The sequence below is a fragment of the Heloderma suspectum genome, chromosome 4, assembly GCF_057233095.1.
Source record: "Heloderma suspectum isolate Gila_16-S chromosome 4, 16-S_ref, whole genome shotgun sequence".
NCBI lineage: Eukaryota > Metazoa > Chordata > Lepidosauria > Squamata > Helodermatidae > Heloderma > Heloderma suspectum.
In genome coordinates, this window is record NC_139461.1 from 261,003,809 (window position 1) to 261,019,341 (window position 15,533).

Here is a 15,533-nt window from a genome sequence, read left to right on the forward strand (position 1 = left end):
TTTATTTGGTAACCCCAGTGGCACAACCTCACCCTTGTAGCCTGCTTTATCAGGAAGCAGGGCTCACTCAGACTTTTTGTCCTGGGTTAAGTGGCATAGGAGAGAGGTCCAGGACTCTAGACATCAGAATTGGCTAAACTAATTAAGGGAACACCTTTAGAACATTGTGAGAGGCCTAATTTTACAACTCTTGTCTAGAGATGTAAAATTTCCAGAAATTTTGACGTTGTGAGGGTGGGGGAATTGTTTTTCTGGGAGGAAAAAAATCTTTTAGGAAATTGAAAAATATGCATACTTTTTAACACTCTTTACAGCTCTAAAGTCACTTTGTTTAGGAACATAAAATGTATTATGTATTACTTGGTTTGCTCATAAGATTATCAAGTTCAGAGGCGGCTGCCTATGTGGATAGGACTGTGCCCTAAATTATGTAAAAAGGCAAGAAAATATTAAATTGTGTATTCATTTGCTTACGGTATCTAGAATGCTACTATCTACGAAGTGGAAGGGAAGTAGAATTCCATCTACAAGGGAATAGCACCAGAAAGTTTGATTTATTATGGTGATGAGCAAAATTTCAGCTATGATTTACTGGGTAATTTAAACGGACTTTATATGTTACGAATGGGGCCAATAATGTATTGGAAAGTTAGTTTCACCTGTGATGACATTGTTAATTAATAAGTAGTAAGTAGTTCTTTTATTTCTAGCCCAGGCACCATAAATAACAGACAACTGAGGCACCAAAAAAACCAAGCCAACATTAAAACATATACATTCAGTTAATACAAGATCAAACTCAGAACGACTCAACCTCACCTAGTATATGTAACCTTGTTCTAATAGTCACAGCAAGGAACTTGGCTGTGTTTTCAGTTATAATTTCTATACTTACCTGTCATAAATATAGAAATATAAAACTCATCAGAACTTCTCGGATATAAACAAAGGAAAATAAAATGAGCTCTGATACTCCTAAGACATTTATTTACTTACTTACTTACTTACTTACTTACTTACAATATTCATATACCACTCCATATCTAGAACAGATTTTGGAGTGGTGAACACAAGAGATAAAACAGTATAAGGATAAAAAGATTAAAACACCAGATTAAAATTATGCTATTTAAAAAAAAAAAAAACAGAATACCAATACAAACCATGACTGGTCAATTAAGGACTGCCTCCTGTAACAGTGCTGTTTTCAGGAGGCCCTGGAAACAGCACAGTGTTGGTGCCTGCCTGACCTCCAGGGGCAGGGAATTCCAAAGAAAGGGGGCCATCACACTGAAGACTCTTCTCCTGGTGAATTCCAGTCGGGCCATAGGTCCATGTGGAACCACCAGGAGCATGCCCTCCGATGATATTTAATTGACATTAAATGGACATGTAGTAGTTTTCTATTGCACTGCTACTAAATGGTCAGAATGGAGATGTTTGGACAATTGCAGGAGGAAAAGAAGCCGTTGTGGCTTCTCCCCCTGCCCCCATGTGTGCCACGTGCACGCCAGTTGTTTATAAAATTACCCACGCTGCAGTGAACTTGGTGTTCGATGTGGTGGGGATGGCTTCATACTCACCCTACAAACCCTACTGCATGTCGTGGGTTGTAGTGTGAAGCCGCCACCACCCCCCATGCCACATGCTGGGTTCGCATACGAACCCACACTACAGCGCAGGTAATTATGTAAACAACTAGTCCGTGTGCAGCACGCATGGGGGCAGGAGGAGAAGCCACGATGGCTTCTTTTCCCCTCATGATCATCCAAATTCAGTCACTCTCAAGTGCCAGGGTAAATCTCTAAATCATCCTTCCATGAGAGAAGATGGCAAATAATTCAGCCTAGCCATGTTGTATGTTTGGAAATATTTAATGTTGCCAAGCACCTTGCAGGCAGCAAATCAGCCTTAGATTGTAAACCAAGATACATTGATGAACAAATACTTTTGCCAAAGCAACACAGTTTATGTTTAAACTTTCTTAATGTTTAATAAATATTTTAAATAAATAAATATTTCCAGTAGCCTTTGCTTGATACAAATATTTGCTTTCTCCAATCTAATTGGAAGCCACATGGACCCATGGCCTGGCTGGAGTCCACCAGGAAAAGAGCCTTCAGTGTTGTGGCCCCCTTCCTGTAGAACTCCCTGCCTTCAGAGGTCAGGCAGACGCCAACGTTGTGTTGTTTTCTGCGCCTCCTGAAGGCATTGTTGTTTTGAAAGGCCTTCCTTGAGTGACCAACCATGGTTTATTAAATTTAGAATTTGTTTCTTTTAAAATGTTTTAATTGTTTTAACATGGTGTTTTATTCTTGTAGTTGTTCACTGCTCTAAAATATTTTTGATGTGGGGTGGTATATAAATGTTGGAAATAAATAAATAAATAAATAAAGCAATTGATGTAATGAGTAGCCAATTGAGTTGACTTTATTATTCCTAGCTTTCAACCATAAAGAGGCATAATTATCCATAAGATCAAGGTTAAATAGCCAAGATCAGCAGAAGATAAACAACGATGTAGCCAATATATAATTGCAAAGTACCATGCAACAATTCCAAAAAGCAGATGTCTGTGCAATGTTTGTTGTCTTGCCTGAGATCAACATGGCCTACACATGCAACAAGTGTAAGTTGATCACGCTGCTGGAAGAAAAAGTAAGAGGACTGGAGCGGCGAGTGTTGACCCTCCTGGGAATAAGAAAACACAAAGAGTTCTTGGACAGAACGGTGGAACTACAGTAGCAAAGTGAAGACCAGAAGCTAGAAGAGCAACAGCAAGCTGAGTCAGAAGAGGAAAATGCTGAAGTGAGGAAAAATGAAGTAGAGGATACTCCTTGGAAAAGGGTGACAGTTAGGAGCAGAAGAACTACAAGCCACTCTGCACCAGTGGAAGTACTGGAACTTTGGAACCATTTCCAGATACTTGAGGATGAGACTGGAGGACAGCTTGCAAAGGAGGAATTACAGGAGAACCTGCATGAAAGCGAGGAAGAAGCTGAAGGTCAGTCAAGCAGAGGCAATGAAACCAAGGCCTACAACAACAACAAGAGTAGTAGTAGTGGGAGACTCCTTGCTGCGTGGGATCGAAACCCAAGTATGTCGCAAAGACCCATGGACTCGCCAGGTATGCTGTCTCCCAGGAGGACGGATTAGAGATGTGACTGACAGGTTGCCTACACTGATACAGCCCACTGACACGTATCCCTTTTTTCTCATCCATGTGGGAACAAATGATACCACCTAGCGGAGCTACGAAGAAATCACGTCAGACTTTGAAGCTTTGGGAAGGGAATTCAAGAACTTTGGGGCCCATATAGTTTTCTCATCCATCCTTCCAGTACTTAGAAGAGGGACAGAAAGGGAAAGAAAAATACTCCGGGTGAATGACTGGCTACGAAAGTGGTCCCAGCACGAGAGATTTGGATTCTGGAACCACGGGCTATACCTCCTGGAAGATGGACTGTTGGCAAGGAATGGGTTGCACCTCACAAAGGCTGGGAAGAATGTGTTTGGCCACAGCATGAAGAACTTCATCAGGAGGGCTTTAAACTGAATCCTACGGGGGAGGGAGACGTAAAGTTGGGGGGAACAATGGATGAAGGCTCATGCACCACAACAGAGAGAACAGCTCTAATAGCGCTCAATAATAGTCTTCAGAAACATGTAAGAAGAAAGCCAGACTTTAAAACACATGGTCTTCAATGTCTATACACTATTGCCCAGAGTATGGGAAACAAACAGAATGAACTTGAACTCTTAATACAGGAGGGAAATTATGACTTGATAGGTGTAACTGAAACTTGGTGGGATGACTACCATGACTGGAATACAGCAATTGAAGGATATAACTTGTTCAAAAAGAACAGGAGGAACAGAAAGGGAGGTGGAGTTGCACTATATGTTAAAAATACATATCTCTGCACAGAAATACAGGAGGATGAGCTTGGTAGCCCCATTGAGAGCATCTGGTTTAAAATAAATGGAGCTAAGAATAAAAGGAACCTGGTGGTCAGAGTCTACTACCGGCCACCCAATCAAGGTGAAGACGAGGATGAAACTTTTGAAAAGCAAATAGCCAATGTTTCAAGGAAGCATGAGGTTGTAGTAATGGGGGGCTTTAATTTCCCTGATATTTGTTGGGAGACAAATTCTGCAAAAACTGCCCCCTCCAAGAAATTCCTAACTTGTGTTGCTGATAACTTCCTCCTACAGAAAGTGGAGGAAGGAACTAGAAGATCAGCTATCCTTGACTTGATCCTAACCAAGAGCAATGACTTAGTGGATAAAGTAGCAGTTATGGAAACTCTGGGGGAAAGTGACCATGTTATACTTGAGTTCTTGGTTCTAAAGGAAGCAAAAGCCGAGTGTAGCCAAATGCGTACCCTGGAGTTTAGGAATGCCAATTTTAATAAACTCAGAACAATGAGAAGTGAGTGTCAGGGTGGAAACTGAGCCCAGATAGCCTCAGACCAGTTCGGATTCTGAGGAGGAACAGCTATCCGTGGGAGAGGGGCCAGCTCATCCCTCACAGGCTCAGCACCTGGCAGAGATTCCTCCTGCCAGCATTCCAGAGATAGAGAGCGACCCGGGTAGTGAGGGAATGCGGGAGGGGGGCTTCTTAGACGCTCGATGCAGACGCAAAGAGCGACAAGCAATGGAGGGCGCAGAAAGGAGGCGTAGTGCCCAATTGGCGCGCAAGCAACGGCCGCCTCCCCAAGGGAAAGAGGGAGGACCTCTCCCTAGCCCATAAGTTCTGGGGCTTCAAGTGACTGTCTTTCAAACGGGGATCAACTGACTACTTGAAACTTAGGCTACCCTGCTGTTCCTTGCTTAGTCGCTGGTGATTAGCATCTGAAAGAGTAATTAAGTTGTAAAAGGATTAAAGCTTTGAAAAGAAATCCTTTTGTCCGTGTCTTGAGTTGACTATTGGAATCTACTGGGAGAAGCCGCCAGAGCACTCCTGACAGCGAGGTCCCATGGCAAGTGACTCTAATGAGACAAGGAGTCCAAGATGGGTGGGAGTTTTTAAAAAACGAAATTCTAAAGGCACAATTACAATCAATTCCAACAAGAACAAAAGGCGGAAGACAACAGAAAAAGCCAATGTGGCTTCACAAAAAGCTTAGAGATTACCTGGAAACAAAGAAGGACACACATAGGAAATGGAAGGAAGGCCAAGCTACAAAGGAAGAATACAGGCAGGTAGCACCGAATTGCAGGGATGGTGTCAGGAAGGCTAAAGCTGAGAACAAGCTGAGGTCAGCGAGGGATGCTAAAAGCAACAAAAAGGCTTCTTCAGATACATGCATAGTAAAAGACAGAGGAAAGAAATAGTGATTCAGCTATTAAATAAGGATGGCAAAACGATAACAGATGACTAAGAAAAGGCAGAGGTGCTCAATTCCTACTTTGGCTCAGTCTTCTCCCGTAAGATGGTCTATGACTTCCCTGGCAAAGGCGAAGTACAGGCTGAGGGGGCAGGATTGCAGCTTGAGATCGATAGGCCAAGGAACACCTAATTAGGTCAAAGAACACCTAATTACTTTGAATGAGTTCAAATCTCCAGGGCCAGATGAATTGCATCCTAGAGTAATAAAGGAACTGGCAGAAGAACTCTCGTAACTACTGTCTGTTCTCTTTGAGAACTCATGGAGGACGGGTGAGGTGCCAGATGATTGGAGGAGGGCAAATGTTGTCCCTATCTTCAAAAAGGGCAAAAAGGAAGAACCTGGGAACTACAGACCAGTCAGTCTGACATCAATCCCTGGGGAAATTCTGGAGCAGATGATAAAGCAATCCATCTGGAAGCACCTTGAAAACAATGCCGTGATTACTCGAAGCCAACATGGATTTGTCAAGAACAAATCCGGACAGACTAACCTGATCTCATTTTTTGATCAGGTCACCTCCCTTGTGGACTGTGGGAATGCTGTGGACATGATATACCTCGACTTCAGCAAAGTTTTCGACAAATTGCCCCATGATATCCTGATGAGCAAGCTAGCTCAAAGTGGGCTAGATGAAACAACTATCAGGTGGATCCACAGTTGGCTACAGAATCGGACTGAAAGAGTGCTTATCAGTGGGATCTTCTCAGACTGGAGAGAGGTAACAAGCAGAGTACCACAAGGCTCAGTCCTGGGCCTAATGCTCTTCAACATTTGTATGAATGACTTGGAGGAGGAGGTGCAGGGAATGCTGATCACATTTGCATATGACACAAAATTGGGCAGGATAGCTAATATCCTGGAAGACAGAAACAGAATTCAAGTGATCTTGATAGGCTGGAGCGCTGGGCTGAAAACAACAGAATGAAATTTAATAGAGATAAATGCCAAGTTCTGCACCTAGGAAAAAGAAATCAAATGCACAGTTACAAGATGGGGGTACTTGGCTCAACAACACTACAAGCGAGAAGGATCTTGGTATTGTTGTAGATCACAAGTGGAATATGAGCCAACAATGTGATGTGGCTGCAAAAAAGGCAAATGCTGTTTTGGGCTGCATTAATAGAAGCATCGCTTCCAAATCCTGGGAAATACTAGTTCCCCTCTACTCAGCACTGGTTAGGCCTCATCTGGAGTACTGTGTCTGGGCTCCACACTTTAAGAAGGATGCAGACAAACTGGAGAGGATTCAGAGGAGGGCAACAAAGATGATCAGGGGACTGGAAACAAAGCCCTATGAGGAGGGACTGAAAGAACTGGGCGTGTTTAGCCTTGAGAAGAGAAGACTGAGGGGGATAGGATAGCGCTCTTCAAGTACTTGAAAGGTTGTCACAGAGAGGAAGGCTAGGATCTTTTCTTGATCATCCCAGAGTGCAGGACACGGAATAATGGGCTCAAGTGACAGGAAGCCAGATTCTGGCTGAACATCAGGAAAAACATCTTGACTGTTCGAGCAATCTGACAATGGAACCAATTACCTAGGGAGGTAGTGGGCTCTCCCACACTAGAGGCATTCAAGATGAAGCTGTACAGCCACTTGTCAGGGATGCTTTGACTTGGATTCCTGCATTGAGCAGGGGGTCGGACTCCATGGTCTTATAGGCCCCTTCCAACCCTAATATTCTATGATTCTAAATCTCAGCTTCAAGTCACGTTACTGCATTAGACACACATATTGGGGCACCAAAAATCTTTCTCAGAAAAGTAGATTGAGTTTTCTGTATAGATTTATTGATTCCCAGTATCCAAAGATGAGCTCCTTATATCATCTTGTGTTTTAATAGTCTGTGATCCCAGTAAAATTATTAGCCAGGGAATATTGCTGATTGATTGCTTTCTCAGTTGTGGCCTCATCACTGCTAGCTTTAAAAAAACACATTTGAAGATACATTTATACTAGTCTTCATTTGGTGTTTTAAAATCATTAGCTGTTGCTACTGCTGAGTGTGTGTGTGTGTGTTTGTATGTTCATGTTTGTATCATATTGTAAGCCGCCTTGTGAGGGCAGTGCGCCCTGAAAGGTGGGTTAAAAATATTTTAAATAAATAAGCCATGATTGTTGTTGCTGTTGTTCAGTCGTTCAGTCGTGTCCGACTCTTCGTGACCCCATGGACCATAGCATGCCAGGCCTTCCTGTCCTCCGCTCTCTCCCGGAGTGTGCTCAAGTTCATATTCATTGCATCGGTGATGCTATCTAGCCATCTCATCCTCTGCCGTCCCCTTCTCCTTTTGCCTTCAGTCTTTCCCAGCATCAGGGACTTTTCCAGAGAGTTTTCTCTTCGCATTAGGTGGCCAAAATATTTGAGCTTCAGCTTCAGTATCTGTCCTTCCAATGAGCACTCAGGGTTGATTTCCTTTAGGATGGACTGATTTGACCTCCTTGCAGTCCAGGGTACTCGTAAGAGTCTTCTCCAGCACCACAGTTCAAAAGCATCAATTCTTCGGCGCTCAGCCTTCCTTATAATCCAGCTCTCACAGCCATACATTACTACTGGGAAAACCATAGCTTTGATTAGACGGACCTTTGTTGGCAAGGTGATGTCTCTGCTTCTTACTATGCTGTCTAGGTTGGCCATAGCTTTCCTCCCAAGGAGCAAGCGTCTTTTAATTTCATGGCTACAGTCACCGTCTGCGGTGATCTTGAAGCCCAAGAAATTAAAATCTGTCACTGCTTCCATTTCTTCCCCTTCTATATGCCAGGAAGTGATGGGGACAGATGCCATGATCTTTGTTTTTTTAATGTTGAGTTTCAAACCAGCTTTTGCACTCTCCTCTTTCACCCTCAACAAGAGGCTCTTTAGATCCTCTTCGCTTTCTGCCATTAGGGTGGTATCATCTGCATATCGGAGGTTGTTGATAATTCTCCCAGCAATCTTAATTCCGACCTCTGATTCATCCAACCCGGCATTTCTCATGATGTACTCTGCATAGAAGTTAAATAAGCAGGGTGACAATATGCAGCCTTGTCGTACTCCTTTCCCAATTTTGAATCAATCGGTTGTTCCATGTCTGGTTCTTACTGTTGCTTCTTGACCCTCGTACAGGTTTCTCAGGAGACAGGTAAGGTGGTCTGGTACTCCCATCACTTTAAGAATTTGCCACAGTTCGTTGTGATCCACACAATCAAAGGCTTTAGCGTAGTCAATGAAGCAGAAATAGACGTTTTTCTGGAATTCTCTTGCTTTCTCCTTGATCCAGCGAATGTTGGCGATTTGATCTCTAGTTCCTCTGCCTCTTCGAAACCCAGCTTGTACTTCTGGTAGTTCTCGGTTCGCATACTGCTGAAGCCTACCTTGTAGAATTTTGAGTATCACCTTGCTGGCATGTGAAATGAGCGCAATTGTGCGGTAGTTTGAACACTCTTTGGCGTTGCCCTTCTTTGGAATTGGAATGTAAACTGACCTTTTCCAGTCTTGCGGCCATTGTTGAGTGTTCCAAATTTGTTGGCATATTGAATGCAGCACTTTAACAGCATCATCTTTTAGGATTTTAAATAGCTCAGCTGGAATACTGTCATCTCCGCTAGCTTTGTTGTTAGTAATGCTTCCTAAGGCCCACTTGACTTCACTTTCTAGGATGTCCGGCTCAAGTTCAGTGACCACACTATCATGGCTATCAGGGACATTCAGATCTTTCCTGTATAGTTCTTCTGTTCAAATGTGAGCTCAAGGTGACAAACAAGTTGACAAGTGAAATAATGGTCAGAGATATGAAAATGAAAGAGAACCTGATTCCATGACAATACTTTGTATTATGCCGGAATGTTGATACCATGCTTGCATTCACAAGTCCACAAAAAAAGCAATGTTGAAATGCAGTGTTTTCTCAAATGTTTTAACGAATCATAAAAGTCAGTCTTATCATCACTTCATTCAAGGTCAGATTCAAAACAATCCTTGTCAGCTTGGTTAGCAAAATGTTGTACATTGCATATTGCCATGCATGTCAAACCATTCTTTGTACAGGTATATGTAAGTCTTCCTTCAAGTCCTTTAGGCAATCTTTCCTGGTGGTGTGAGTTTACAGTTCAACAACTACCAGCTGGATAAGGGATGGCTTATCCTCATGGGGTTGGACTCTGCCCAATGGCATTATTGCTCACTGTGTGTATGGACACGATTGTATTGGTATGTTCTCCTCTACTGATGCTGCATTTATCAGACAAGTTTTCCAGAAGGTAGTTCAGCAGAGTTCCGCATAATGTTCCTGCTAAAGTTACTAACAACAAAGCTAGCGGAGATGACACTGCTTTTTTACATTACTGAAATAAAGATGGCATCATCTTAGCACCCCTGAAAATAAAGGAAAACTGGATTTTACTGTCAATTCTTGTTCTCGGCGAGAGCACTCACAGGATTAGTTAGTTTGAGTCTGGTGGGGTTATCTTTTTTTGTATTCTTGTTTTCTCTTTATTGTACACAGTTGAAAGTTCAGTAGCACTGTTAATGTTAATTTTCTCCAAGTGTAAGTTATAGCAGTTTTTGTTATGTAGAGGATTTTTCAGGCTCCAAGCAAGGTCTGGAAGGTGAGGGGAAACGTCTCCCTTTGGGAGGACCCTGTCTGATAACCAAGAGGAGATGCTGTTGCTGAACTAAACATTGCCCCTCTCCGAAACCACAGGGAACAGCTATTCGTGGAAGTCCAGATTTCTTTCTCTAGTCAACAAAAATATGGGGAAAGTTCTATTGGTAATTCTATAGCAAAAATGTTTACATTTCTCCATAATGTGGGCTCCCTGCTGAACTACAATTAGGAACTAGTACGGTTAATAGATTGAACATAGATTTGGAAGAACTGAGTGTTCAAATTCTTGATTCCAGTCAAATCAACTAGTTCTTTAGTAGTGTGATAAAACCTATACAACCTGTTTTCATCTGGAATCTTTGTGGAATTGATCAACTTCATATTGGAACTGGATGTGAGTCAGCAGGCTCAAGATGTTCCATAGAAGCAAAAGTTTTGTACTTGGATGGGTGATGGAGTTGTGCCCATCATGGCAGAGAGGGGAGCTGAGTTGAGGCCAACAGCAGCTTATTCAGCAGGGTTTGCTGTTGGTCACATCATTTCCTGTGCTTCCCCATACCACCTGCACTTGTTGCAGGGCTGACAGAGCTGGGGATAGGGCTTGCTGGAGTGGGAATTGTCGTGCTCCAGTCAGTTTCCAGCATATTTAAAGGAAAAGCCTCCACAATTGGGACAAGTTGTCAGTCAATCAGCATGGATGGGGCTATGGTCTGTGGGATCTACCCATGTTGTCCATAGTCATGAACTACTTCTTCTTCCATTGTTACCCAGTAGTGCCACTAAGCATCTGTCTGGTACCTGCTCTCTCTACTCCAAAAACTTGGAATCTGTTGACATAATAACATTATGTCGTGTTTTGGTACCACTGTAGGCAGAAGTCAACAACTAGTAAAGAAAAGAGGGTGGAAAGATTCTCCTTCTTTTAATAAATCTCTTTACTGGAAGGCAAATGTATTAAGTGGCAAATAGAACATTATCAGAGACTTGTACATACTATATTTGTATTTTACCTGGTGGCTGCTATAGAACTAGGAGATCTGATTGAGCATGGGAAAGCTACCTGAAGGGTAGGAAGAGATCAATCAAAGAAAAGCACTTCCTATCTTTGAAGCTCAGCCTGTATTACCAGCTTATATTATTTTGTGCTTATATCTACTTTAGAGCACCACTGCTCATTGTTGTAGTGACACTCCTTAAGTAGAGGGAAATCTGTGAAAGTTACGCATGTACAAAGGACCCATGCAAAAAAAGATTGCTTATTGCTTCGAAGGCTCAGGAATATATGAGACTATAGTCTTAAATCCCTGATAAAAGGAATAATATTTTGAGGGAAAATAAAAAGACTGGACCATTGGGAGAAGGTTAATTATATTTGCAACAACATTATTTCTGCTCCTTAAAAAGCGAATTCCTCAGTTTTCTGAAGATGAGGACACTTTATGGAAGGGTTGGGGAACCATTTTCGGACCAAAGGCCTGGATGTTGGGGGCTGTGTGCCAGCATAAGAACACAAGAAGAGCTGGATCAGACCAAGGGTCCATCTAGTCCAGCATTCAGAGACCATCCACCTGTGACTCCTGAAGGACCTGGATGCTGTTTCTCTGCCTGGCTCTTTCCACCTAGCCTGGGAGGGCAGGGCCCCAACCTGGTTCTAGCTATAAAGGCTGTCCTGCTGCTGGAAGGGCAGAGACCATCCAGCTGTGAGTGCTGCAGAACCTGGACCCTGTTCCTCTGCCTGGCTTTCTGGTGGCCTGAGTATGTGCCTGGGAGGGAGGATATTGGGCCAATTGGGGGGAACTGAGTGGGGGGGCAATCAGTGTAGTGACGGGTGGAGGGAGATATGGCATTGGGAGGAGGACTTGCTAGGTAGGAGGAATGCAGCCCAGACAGTTAATGGCCGTGCCGTGTTCCAGTCTTCCCCGTACCCACAGGTTTGGTGGTTGCCCTATCAGCCTGCCTTTGGATCTCTGGATGCTGCTTTTAAATGCCAGATCGGTTCAGAATAAGACCCACCACCTTATTCATGACTTAATAGTGGATGAGGCAGCCGATCTGGCATGTACAACTGAGACCTGGGTGGGTGAGCAGGGAGGAGTCAGTCTTTCCCAGCTATGCCCCCTGGGGTACTTCATCCAGCATCAGGGAAGGCTAGAGAGCCGGGGAGGGGGTGTTGCTGTGGTCTGTAGGAATTCCATCTCCCTCTGCAGGCTCCCTGTCCATGTGACTACTGGTCTGGAGTGTTTGCACCTTGTGTTGGGTCAGCAGGACAGATTAGGGATTCTGCTGGTGTACCGCCCGCCCTGCTGCTCAACAGACACCCTAAGTGAGCTGATGGAGGTGATCTCGGGTGTGCTGCTGAGATCCCCAAGACTGTTGGTTCTGAGGGATGTCAACATTCACAATGAGGGCACCTTGTCTGGAGCAGCTCAGGATTTCATGGTCTCCATGACAGCCATGGGACTGTCCCAACATGTCATTGGCCCAACAAATGTAGCGGGGCATACTCTAGACCGGTTTTTCTCAACTGGACATGGAGATGGTGTTCTGAAGGTGGGGGACTTTGCATCAGTCCCTTTGTCATGGTCAGACACTGCCTGCTGACGTTGAGACTTACAGCAACTTTTCCCCTCTGCAAGGGTGGGGGCCCTATTAAGATGGTCCACCCCAGAGGCTAATGAACCAGATGGTTTCTGGAGGGCTCAGGGATGGGGGGCTCTGGCTGATATGGCTGGTGCTCCTGTCGAAGTCCTGGTCGACCTGTGGAATGCAGAAATGACCCAGGTGGTTGTCACGATAGCTCCTGAGCGCCCTCTCCAGAGTAGAGCTTGCATGGCTCCATGGTATACTCTGGAGCTGAAAGTGATGAAACAAACAGCTTGAGTGCAGGGCTTGAGTGCAGGTGGGGAAAAACTCCTAATGGATGCAATTGAACCCTGGTGTGTGCCTATGGCCAGGTATATTCAAAGGCAGTGAGAGCAGCAAGGAAAAAATATTTCACTGCCTCTATTCAATCGTCCATATACCACCCAGTGGAGCTTTTTAGGGTTGTCTGGGGCCTTTTACATTCTGGCCCTAAGGACACTATGGAACCATCTGAGGCCCACTGTAATGCACTGGCTAGTCACTTCCAGAATAAAATCTCTTGAATCCACTGGGACTTAGACTCCAGTATTACTGCAGGTGAATCTGGTGAGGTATCCATCCTTGGTTCTGCCAGGTTGTGCTTAACGTTGGTAATCTCTCTTCATGTTAAGAATTGCTTTTACTGATTCATTCATCTGCCTATTTTTGTGGTATTCATGGTAGATAAACAATCAGAAGAAGAGTTGTCATCTCAAGTTGCCATCTCCTCCCAGAATGGTTCTCCCAGGCCAAACCGAGTAGAGCTACTCAACAAGCAGTTCCCAGAGGCCTACGATGTTGTGCTGCAGCGAAAAGAGAATGAAGGATTTGGTTTTGTAATCCTTACCTCAAAACACAAGCCACCACCTGGTGGTAAGTACTATGGGTTGTCAGCCTTACTTCTCAAGGTAGTTGAACTAGAGTTGTTTGTTTCCATGATCTGAAATGTTTGGCAGTTACTGCCCAAATAATTTAAGGCTGTTTTCTGTGGTAGCCATACAGTTACCCCTTATCTGAAAATGTATACATGCTTTTTCTCCTGTCATATTCTTTTATAGCATACACAGCTTCAGTGTCTAAAATACTACTACTTCCTTTGGAAATAATACATTTGTTTTATTTGTACATCCAGCACTGTCAACTAGTAATGTTGGGAGACAGTAGGAGGTAAATGGTTTCCTACAGCTGCTGTCATCTATGCTTTAGTAACATCCAGAACCGGCCATCGCAACTTGTTGTATGTAGGGCAGCCTTTGATAATGGCTGTGTTCAGATGTAATGATAAGCCAGAATTCTGGCTTATCATTCATAAGCAGCATGCTTGTGCATGCTGCCTGATCACCCCATATCACTTGGCTCCTCCCGCTACCTAGAGTGGCTTAACTAACCAGAAACTAACAAGAAAGATAAAGACCTCATTTGCATGATATGGCTGGGTCATTGTGGGTTATTTCACCCACGCTGAGCCTCAGCACATGCCAGGTATTTATGGCCACCATTTTTAATATGCAATCCCTGATCAGAGTGATTGGGGGTTGCACTGTGTCATGCAAACCTAGTCATTGTGGGTTATTTGAAGGTTAAACAACCCTTGCATAACACTTGATAAGTAGTAGGTTTATGTGAGGGTTGTTTAACACTCATATAACCCATGGTGGCTGGGTTTGCACAACTCACCCCAATCACCCCGATCAGAGATTGTATATTAAAAATGGTGGCCACACACACCTGGTATGCGCTGTGACTTAGCGTGGGTGAAATAACCCAGGATCACATGGCTGTGTCATGCGAACCAGCCCACAGGTTTCACATTACATCCAGACCAAGACTTGGTGCTCTCCTACCAAACCAGGAACAGAAAACCAACTTCAAACCCTGGCTTCGGACTCTGGTTTTTTAGAGAAACAACTAACCAGGAGTCCAAGTTTGTCTGTCCCAAAAAGCTATTGCTTGTTAGTTTTGGGTTAGTTTAGTTGCTCCAGCTTGTGGGACGAGCCAAGCAGGGGCTATTGGGCAGCATTCATGAGCATGCTGCTCATGAATGATAAGTCAAAGTTCTTAGCAATTCTGGCTTATTAAATTAGAATGCACCCGACATATTGGAAATTTCATTTGTCTCAAAACATAGCAGCTAGATTGCAGCTAGATTAAATCTTACCAGTTTTTTTTTAAAAAGCGGCACTGGCTTCCTAAGTCTTTCTGTGCTCCATTGAAAGTGCTGGGGTTAGTCTATAAAGCCCTTTATGGCTTGGAACCAGGTTATCTCAAGGATTACCTGCTGCTATTTAACATTTAACATTGCTGTTTAACTGCTGCTATTTAACATTGACATTTACGTTAATGGGTTTGGCAGTTCTTCGGTTATCCTTGCTTACTGAGGTGGGGCAGGTGGTGATCAAGGAACAGGCCTTTTCTGCTGTGACAGCTTCACTCTAGAATGCTCTCCCTGTGGTAAACCACCTACCACCAATCCTTGTGAGTTTTCTGTGCCTGATGAAAACATTTTTATTTGCCTAGACCTTTTAACTTTGAAATGTATTGTGGTTTTATGTATTTTCCTTTCTTACAATTGTTTTAATCTGCCTTCAGGTTTTTATTCATTGTTACAGCTGCTTTAGCTGTTGCTTTTCTTTTGTTTAAAAGTTATTGTTTTGTGGTATATAGTTATCCATCTTGAAACCTTGTGTAGTAGGACAAATGAATAAATTGGGTTGGATGCAGAGATGTTCAAGCAGAACTCTTCTTGCATATTGGGGGTTACCTGGGGGTGTTTCCACAACAACAGAAGGAGAAGCGAATGGAGGAGTACCAGATTTTTTAAATGGAATGAGCTTTGCTGCACTTTGGTCCATGCAGGGCTCCACGAGCGAGGGCTCCACACCAGTAAAAATCGCTTCACAGAACATACATCTGGGTGGGGGTGGGGGTTAGAGTGAA

At 43.7% G+C, this 15,533-nt stretch overlaps 1 protein-coding gene across 3 annotated transcripts in view; it reads left to right on the forward strand.

Annotated features, from left to right (window-relative positions):
• Positions 1 to 15,533, forward strand: part of MAGI3 (membrane associated guanylate kinase, WW and PDZ domain containing 3) — a 304,410-nt gene that overhangs the window by 239,627 nt on the left and 49,250 nt on the right. For all 3 annotated transcript variants that reach the window (XM_084853476.1, XM_084853477.1, XM_084853478.1), the window contains exon 15: positions 13,281 to 13,469. In XM_084853476.1, coding sequence (XP_084709602.1) covers positions 13,281 to 13,469 — 189 coding nt within the window. The remainder of the gene's footprint in view (positions 1 to 13,280; positions 13,470 to 15,533) is intronic.